Source organism: Anarrhichthys ocellatus, unplaced genomic scaffold (genome assembly GCF_004355925.1).
Source record: "Anarrhichthys ocellatus isolate YVR2014 unplaced genomic scaffold, GSC_Weel_1.0 scaffold1993, whole genome shotgun sequence".
NCBI lineage: Eukaryota > Metazoa > Chordata > Actinopteri > Perciformes > Anarhichadidae > Anarrhichthys > Anarrhichthys ocellatus.
Genome location: NW_022281967.1, coordinates 1 through 8,993, shown reverse-complemented (window position 1 = coordinate 8,993; position 8,993 = coordinate 1). Strand labels below are relative to the sequence as shown.

Sequence of the window (8,993 nt, the reverse complement as noted above, 5' to 3'; positions counted from 1 at the left end):
GGAGGAAGGAGGAAGGAGGGAAGGAGGGAAGGAGACGGTGATGGAGAGGAAAGGAGGGAAGGTTTAAATATGTGGACTGAAGGAAAAAATAACCGCAGTAGTAGAGAGGAAGGTCAGGTGATGAGGAAGAGGAGGGTTGATGGTTGAAAGTTAGTCCGGGGCTCTGAGTCGCGGGCTGTCTGATAAAGTGACGTTTAAGTTACTCTGCGCTGCCTTTGAAGTGTTTCACATCACAAGAATATGGAAACATTGTAGCAAAGAGAGAAATATGACGACGGGACTGAGCTGAAGGTGTTCGTAGTAGTGGAGGTGCTCATAGAGGAGTTCATAGTGGAGGTGATGTTCATAATGTGTCCTATGGTGGGAGTGAAGTGAGACAGAAGGCAGTGGAAGTGCAGCAGCTAAACGTGAATTTGGGGATATATATATCTATATATATATATATATCTATATCTATATATATCTATATCTATATCTATATATATATATATATATATATATATATATATAAAAAATTACTTACACACACAGCGGGTAAAATAAGTATTGAACGCGTCACCATTTTTCTCAGTAAATATATTTCTAAAGGTGCTATTGACATGAACTTTTCACCAGATGTTGGTAACAACCCGACTCATCCATACATACAAAGAAATGCAAACAAATAAGTTCAGAAATTAAGTTATGTGTAAGCACCTCCTGTGTTCCCGTTGCCAGTGCAGGGTGTACTGAACAGTTATTATTATTATTATTATTATTAACTTACAGAAACATTACATGTATTAGCCCACCTTCTGTTGTGACTCCACTGCTTTTTTTTGCAAGACGCGACATTCAAGTGCTAGGATTGGCCGGATGTCCAGAGGAACCAGTCCCTGATTGGTTCAGGTTCTGCCCGATCGGCTGTCCTGACCCTCACTACTCGAGGTCAATACCTAACCTCAACCAATCAGTGGCTCCTGCCAAGAAAAGCAGTGGGATTCATAATTAAGAGTCCTCGTCAAAATGTAAATGTTTTAAACTAAATATAATGCTTCAATCCATATTTGTTAGTGTTTATTCTAAGGCTGCCACCAACGATTGTTTTCATTGTCGAGTATTTTGTAGATTAATCGATTAGTTGTTTGGTCTAGAAAATGTTGGAAAATCTGAATCAGTGTTTCCCGACGTCCTCTAACGTCTCGTTCTGTCCACAACGCAAAGATGTTCAGTTAACTGTCACAGGAGTACATAGAACTGATTATCAACGTACCCACACAAACACACACACCTGTATTATCAAGGCGGTCTAGCAGCAATCTAACAGCACCATAAATGACTTCTTGCTATGGTTTTGGGTGGTAACGTCGTGAAATATGATGACAGACATTCAAAGCTTCGTTCATAAACCTCAATAGAGACTTTCCTCATGTGACCCCCCTCAGAACGCTCTAACCACCACATGTCTTCTCTGTTTCAGTTGCCCGTGTGAGTTTCCTCCAGAGCCCACCCTGCGGATCAACATGACTTTACCTCTGTACCTGTCCAAGGAGGAGTTTGTCTACAGGATGTCTCCTAAAACATGCAAACCCGCGCTGAACTCCTGCCTGAGGTTGCAGCGTTCCCTCTGCGTGGACCAGACGGAACCCGAGGACAAACAAGCCTCCAGGAAAGACTCGAGAAAAGCCAAGAAGCGGGTGACGTTTGCCGACCACCGAGGGTTGTCTTTGACCAAAGTGAAGACCTTCTCTCAGTTCGACGACCCCATCGATATCCCTCTGAGCATCCAGGAGATGCTCAGCTCGGCTCTGTCTCTGAACGCCGAGGAGGACCAACTGGTGCTGGACTTCACTCAGCCCTCCTCGGACTACCTGCACTTCCGTCAGAGTCTGGAGAGGAACTACGTCTGCCTGGAGCACTGCGTGTTGAAGGAGAAGGCTCTGGCGGGAACCGTTAAGGTCAAAAACATGTCCTTTGAGAAGTCCGTGACGCTGCGGTTGACGTTCGACGGCTGGAGGAGCCACAGGGACGTAGACTGTGAGTACGTGAAGGACTCGTATCCCACCTCCTACAGCGACACCTTCTCCTTCAGCGCTTCTCTGCCGGATCATTTGGGGCCTCACGAGCGCGTGGAGTTCGCCGTCTGTTACACAGTCTGTGGACGGGAGCACTGGGACAGCAACCACGGGAGCAACTACCGGATTGTCTGGTCCTCCGCCAAGAGGAGCCGGCAGATCGCCAGCAGCCACCACACGGACTCCTTTGACTTTGGGATTCATTTTGACCGATACGGCAGCCCCACCTGCTCACACGGGATCTTCCCCGATTGGCCGAGTTACGCCGGATACGAGAACACGGGGCCGTACTACTGAACAGGAAGTACGAACGTTCAAGGTGTTTGAGTTGCATCAGGGAAGAAGAGATCCATCTCACACTTTGACAACAGTTTGCTGCTCTGAATGCAAAATGTGGACGAACCATAGAATCCTTTTCTCTGTCCAAAGGGTACCTGATTACCCGAGTTACTCGTGTTCTTGATCAATTGGACGTCATTAGAGTCTAACTTTGCGTCTTCAGGAGTCTTTTTTTCTTTCTGGTGCAGACATTCCGTTCACCGTGATATTAAACGTCTGAACCCGTGAATTGATTATTGGAGTTAATATTCCGTCTTGGAGTGCGTCACCGTGAGCTGCTACATCAGCTGAGACAAAGTCTGTCGGCCGGATCGGAATCAAATGTGCAATCCATGTTAATTATTGCTGTAATAAAGTGAGGTGTTTTTAGCATTATGATGTTCTGTGTTGATCTGAATGAATGATTAGAACCTCTTTAATGTCTCACGTGAACCTTTTGCACCTTTTATTTGTGTTGTTTTTGAACAGCAGAGAGAAACCTTGTTAGTTTGTTATTAAAATCATATTTGAATATTAATCTGTACGCACATGTTCACGAGTGTTGAGGGGTTCTAATGTGTGTGAATTAGTCAATAAAGTCAAACATTTTAACTTCTTGTTGTAAGTTATTCAATGTTTAAAGTTTGATGTGAAACTATTCAAACGAGCAGGAAACAGAATTCTTTTAGTTTTGTTTATTTGCACAAGTTAACAAAAAATACAAACAAAAGGAGACTGAATATCTATGAAGAGAGAATATTACACAGTTCTGCTGTGATGGTCATTAAACTACTGTTAGGCTAACTCCTCTGAAACTGAACTCTGCAGATGATTTATCAGATTAGACCAAACTCATGGTCACCACATGTAGATCCATGACGATGAACCCTGATTGGTGCACAGAGTCCTCATGTAGTCCTGAAGGATCTCAGATCCAGACTCTTCCTCCTCCTGTAACCCGTTGAGTCCTGTTCCTCTGGTTGCTCCACAGAGTTCATCTGGTCAGCGGTGGACTTGTCCTCCAGGTCTCTGCTGGTCTGACCCAGTCTCAGGTGAACCTGGATCTGAAGCTGTTTGTTCTGCAGGTTCACTTATGTAAGGAGATGAACTGAGACGGAGAGGACGTTCAGACAGAACATCATGAAGACAGTGAAACCAGCAGGTTGTTAAACTGACCCAGGATCTGAACTTGATGTACATCAGTCTGTAAAACTGGTGTTTCACCTGTAAACTAAAGGAATACCTTCAAATGTGTCTTCAGATTATTGAAAGCTTCATGTTTCAATATGCTGCATGTGAGGATGATGATGATGATGATGAAGCATCTTTAAACCAGAGGATTCTGGGTCAAAGCACAAGCCTCATCCATATCCTCCTTCACATAAACATACATATAAATATACTTTATTGACTAAACTGACTTGTTCCTCATTTGTCCTGCAGATGGAGACAAAGTCCTCATGCCCTCCGTCCTCATGTCCTCTGTCCTAGTCTCAGGTAAACAGGTCACTTTAGTCTCATTCACTGGTTTCCTTCACCATGTAGCTCATATTATGGTAACTTTTTATTTAATTAAAGCATGTTTAATTATATGTGTGTGTGTGTGTGTATGTATATGTATATGTATATTGATACTGTGTAAAGTCTAAAGCTTTTATTTAAAATATTTGTCACTCTGGAAAAGTTTCTCTTACAACCACAAATGTGTTTTTTTTTACATTCACTTCTGGATTTATCTGCTGATTTGAAGCAAATGTGACAAAACAATCACTTTCCCTTCCTCCCTCCTCCTCCCCTCCACGCAGCAGTAGGGAGGAGGAAGGGAGGAGGAGGGTTCCCAGATCTGACGCAGTGTGAAGCGGCCGCCTCACTTCCACTCCCCTCTCCCAGGAAGAGAGACTCAGCGGCTCGGGAGCGACATATATCCGGAGGACGGAGCTCCAGAGGACGGCGTGTCTCGGCGATGAGGACGCCCGTGAAGGACGCACTGAACCCGCGGTACCGGACCTCGGATCCCGGATTAAACCCGGAGCTGTAACGGCGTCGGTTTGTTGTCATTGTGCGTTTGAGTGGCGCAGGAAAAAAAGGATGCCGCCGCAGACGCTGCTCCTGCTCCCGTCGAAAAGCCTCTTAATCCCCGGACACAACCCGTCTTTTGTCTCCTCTGTGGTGGAGGTTTTGCTGTTGAGGAGCGCGCTGGTTTCTGAAGCACACCGTCCACCATGCTGCCCGCACGGTCTCCATGAAAACTCTCCATGATAACAAGGAGGAGGAGGAGGAGGAGGAGGAGGAGGGGTCCGGCTCCAACGCCATGGAGGACAAGGAGAACAATCTGAAGACGGCCAGGTTGTGGAGGGATGCCGCCCTGCGCTCCAGGAAGCTGCGGAGCAACCTGCGCCAGCTCACCCTCTGTTCCAAAGACAACCAGATCATCCTGCCAGAGGACATAGCCGAGATAGAGGCGCTCAACCTGGGCAACAACTCCCTGCAGGAGCTGCCAGACGGGCTGGGATCCACCCTGAACAACCTGCGCGTCCTGGTCCTCCGCAGGAACAAGTTCTCCACCGTTCCCCGGGTGGTGTTCGAGCTGGTGCAGCTGGTGGAGCTGGACATGAGCCACAACTGCCTGAGAAGCCTCTCTGAAGGCGTGGGCCAGCTGAAGGTGCTGAAGAAGCTGTGCGTCAGTCACAACAAAATCCAGACTCTGCCGGCTCAGATCGGAACGCTCCGGTCTCTGGAGGAACTCGACCTCAGCTTCAACGACCTGCACGCCCTCCCCGGATCGTTCTCCGACCTCGCCAAGTTGCGGACTCTAGACGCGGATCACAACAAGCTGAACCGGTTCCCCCCCGAGATTCTGGCCCTCGGCGAGCTGGAGGAGCTGGACTGCTCCGGGAACAAGTTTGAGGCGTTACCGGCGGACATCGTGAAGCTGCGGTCCATCAAAGTCCTCTGGCTCAGCAGTCTCCACATGTCCACGTTGCCGGACTCCTTCTGTCACCTGAACCACCTGGAGAGCCTGATGCTGGACGGGAACGAGCTCTCGGCGCTGCCCGCCGCTTTCGGTCGCATGCAAAGACTCAAAATGCTCAATCTGTCCTCAAACGAGTTTGAGAACTTCCCCCAGGTGGTTTTAAGCATCACAGGGTTGGAGGAAATCTACCTGAGCAGGAATAAACTGACTTACGTCCCGGAGGAAGTCGGGCAGCTGGTGAAGCTGGCCAACCTTTGGCTGGACAACAACAACATCACGTACCTACCGGACTCCATCGTGGACCTGGAGAAGTTGGAGGAACTGGTCTTACAGGGTAACCAAATCGCCATTCTTCCGGACAACTTTGGGAAGCTGTCCAAAGTGAACATCTGGAAGGTGAAGGACAACCCCCTCATCCAGCCTCCGTACGAGGTTTGCATGAAGGGGATCCCGTACATCGCGGCCTACCAGAAGGAGCTGGCTCAGGTGCAGCTCGCCGTGAAGCCGCGGCTCAAACTGGTCCTGATGGGGACGACGAACGCCGGGAAAACCCGGCTGAGGCGGAGTGTGGTGAGCGTTCCGCAGGACATCGAAGGTGTCCAGGGAAACAAAGGGATCGAAGTGACGAACTGGGTGGCAGACGCTGAGCGCTGTCTCACGTTTCTGGTGTTTGATTTGTCAGGGAAGCAAAACTACGACCTCATCAATCCCTTCTTTCTCTCCCCCGGTGCTCTCTACGTTCTCGTTGTGAATCTTAAAACGTATTCGCCCAAGAACTTTTATGCCCACGTCGGGTATTTCCTCCATCTCCTCAGTGCCAAAGTGCCCCACGCTGTCGTGTGCTTGGTGGGGACTCACGAGGACCTGTGTGGAGAGGCGGAGGTGGAGGAGAAAAATCTGGACATCCACAGACAGATCGGGCTGCAGGAGAAGAGGGACATCCAGGTCCTGGGAAGCCAGGCTCTGCAGGTGGACCAGGCACTGGAGCAGGGCTACAACCTCCGCTCCTCCACCCCTCACGTCCTCTTCTACGGCGTCTCCGACAGGAACCTGAGGCGGAGGAAATCCCAGCTGCAGTACATGCTGAACCACCGGCTGCAGATCTTGTCTCCCGTGCTGAGCGTCAGCTGCACGGAGAGCCAGAAGAACATCCAGAGGCTGAGGGAGAAGCTCATGTCCGTCGCGGACCACAGGGACATCTTCCCCAACCTCCACCGCGTGCTGCCAAAGTCCTGGCAGATGCTGGAGGAGCTACACTTTAAGCCCAAAGACCTGTGGCTGTCGTGGTGGGACTCGGCCCGTCTGGGCCTCCAGGCGGGGCTGACTGAGGACCGGCTGCAGAGCGCCTTGTCCTACCTGCATGAGAGCGGGAAGCTGCTCTACTTCGAGGACAGCCTCACCCTGAAGGAGTACGTGTTTCACAACCTTCCACGATTCATTGCTATTCTCAACATCTTCTTCCAGAGGGACGAGTCCTCGCTGCTGGACAGGCTCCTCTCGGAGGGGGAGAGGGGGGACAAGGGGAGGGTGAGTCTGGTAATAGAGGATGAGAAGGGAGAGAATCTCAGGGTGACCCATCTACAGCACCACGTGGAGGGCTTCCTCCAACACGGCCTCCTGCCCTCCAACGTCATCCGTCTGCTCCTCCGGCCGCTCATCCAGACCCAGCAGGACCTCCACCTCATCATGGAGCTCCTGGAGAAGATGGGGATCTGCTACTGCATCAACAAACCTCGCTGCCGGCCTCTGAACGGAGCCACGGCGTGGTACAAGTTCCCCAGCTACGTCAGCAGCGAGGAGCCCCGGGCGGAGGCCTCGGCCGGGTCCTCCTCCTCGTTGCCTCTGTGCCCCTTCTTCTCCGTGGAGCAGCTGCACATCCGGTACAGCTTCCCGTTCCTGTTTCCTCCTGGACTGTTCGCGCGCTTCAGCGTGCAGATAAACAGCCACGTGGTGCAGCGGTCGGATGGCAGGCGGCAGATCTTGGCCTATCGGGGCAAAGTCCCCGTGGTGGTCAGCCACCGGCCGTCTAAAGGGAGACTGCAGCCGGAGACTCTGTCCGTCGCCAGCCACGCCTCGCTGCCCAACATCTGGACCGCCTGGCAGGCCGTCATGCCGCTGGTGGAGGAGCTGAACGCGCTGCTGCAGGAGTGGCCCGGCCTGCACTACTCCGTCCACGTCCTCTGTTCCAAGTGCCTGAAGAGAGGCTCGTCCAGCCCGCACGCCTTCCCAGGTAAAGCTACTCCTTCATCAGTTTCTTTACCGTAGATGCAAAGAACACAACAGAAATCCTCTTGTTTAGGTTTGCAGGAGAATATTTATAACTGATTATTATTTTGTCTATAAAACATGTGATAACATCCCACATTCTGTTTATCAGGGAATCGTTATAGTCAGGAGGACGCTTTCCTTTTGTATCGAGCAGCAAACCAGGTTTTAATCTCTCGTCCTGTGATGTCATAAAAGGTTAGTGATGTCATGTTTATCTGACATGATGTCATCGCTGTGAACAGACAAACCTGATGAACCTGAAACTTTAACAAAGAGCCGTGCAACCATTTTATTGTTCATTCTGTAACAATAATTAGAATTAGAATATTGATGATAATCAGACATTATAAAAAAACAAAACAGAAATAATAGCAGAAAGGATTAGAGATAAGATGATGAAACGTAATGAAAAAAGTTAAATACTCATTCCTCTTCTTCTCTTAAGTGGAGATGTAACGTGTCGTCAGAGGAGCTAACAGTTTCCCTCTGTTCTCAGTCTTTACGCTAAGCTAAGTTAACCAGTGTGGTATCAGCCCTCAGAGAGACACAGAGGAAGAGGAGTTCACTAAATGATGACTATGATGGTGGTTCTGCTGCTCTTTTGTCTCCTGAACCTCCTTTTATTTTCCTTCCTCTCTGCACCATTAGACACTCAGCTTTTAAGAGCTTTTATTGTGGCGGGCTGATGTGATTACACTGATACACAATCAATAATACACCAGAGTCAGTCAGAGGGTTTTATGAACCAACAGAGAACCAGTGTTTTAAATTCTAATACTTTATGACCAGCTAAATAAAATAAAATAAATGATTCATTGTTTCTCCAGAAGACTCTAAATAATAATAATGATAATAATAAGAGAGACAGACAGACTTCTGTCTGCAGGATAAGTCTTAAAATAACAGTTAATGAGAGAAGAACAGGAAACAGCTGTTCATCACTTCCTGTTGTCAGTCAGCAGAGGTTCCTCTTGATGATGACGATGATGAAGGTGGAGAAAGAACGATGAGAGGAGAAACTCAACGAGTGTTTTTTAAATCACGTCTCAGAGAGAAAGAAGCAGATTCCATCAACATAAACTTTAAAAAGCTGTTTTTTAAAACTTTATGTTCAATTATGTCTCCTTCAAAATAAAACGCCTGCAGCAGTTTTACACCCAATTCAACTGTACTTCAGTACAATTGTAAGGTACTTTTTACTCTACTACCTCTCAGAGATGAATATTAGTGTTTTATCTGACTAAATTATATATATATATGTATGTATTTATATATATATATATGTATGTATGTATGTATATATGTATGTATGTATATATATATGTATGTATATATATATGTATGTATATATATATGTATGTATATATATATGTATGTAT

At 48.1% G+C, this 8,993-nt stretch overlaps 2 protein-coding genes across 2 annotated transcripts; both read left to right on the top strand.

Moving 5' to 3' along the window:
• Positions 1–1,462: 1,462 nt before the first annotated feature.
• Positions 1,463–2,762, top strand: ppp1r3b (protein phosphatase 1, regulatory subunit 3B). The gene has a single exon (XM_031839833.1). The coding sequence runs from the start codon at positions 1,503–1,505 to the stop codon at positions 2,349–2,351; it is 849 nt and encodes a 282-aa protein (XP_031695693.1). The 5' UTR covers positions 1,463–1,502; the 3' UTR covers positions 2,352–2,762.
• Positions 2,763–4,191: 1,429 nt separating this feature from the next.
• On the top strand, positions 4,192–7,712 carry mfhas1 (multifunctional ROCO family signaling regulator 1). The gene has a single exon (XM_031839832.1). The coding sequence runs from the start codon at positions 4,615–4,617 to the stop codon at positions 7,609–7,611; it is 2,997 nt and encodes a 998-aa protein (XP_031695692.1). The 5' UTR covers positions 4,192–4,614; the 3' UTR covers positions 7,612–7,712.
• Positions 7,713–8,993: the final 1,281 nt, after the last annotated feature.

Coding starts and splice junctions, on each gene's coding strand:
- ppp1r3b (XM_031839833.1), top strand. CDS start 1,503: ATGACTTTACCTCTGTACCTGTCCAAGGAGGAGTTTGTCTACAGGATG.
- mfhas1 (XM_031839832.1), top strand. CDS start 4,615: ATGAAAACTCTCCATGATAACAAGGAGGAGGAGGAGGAGGAGGAGGAG.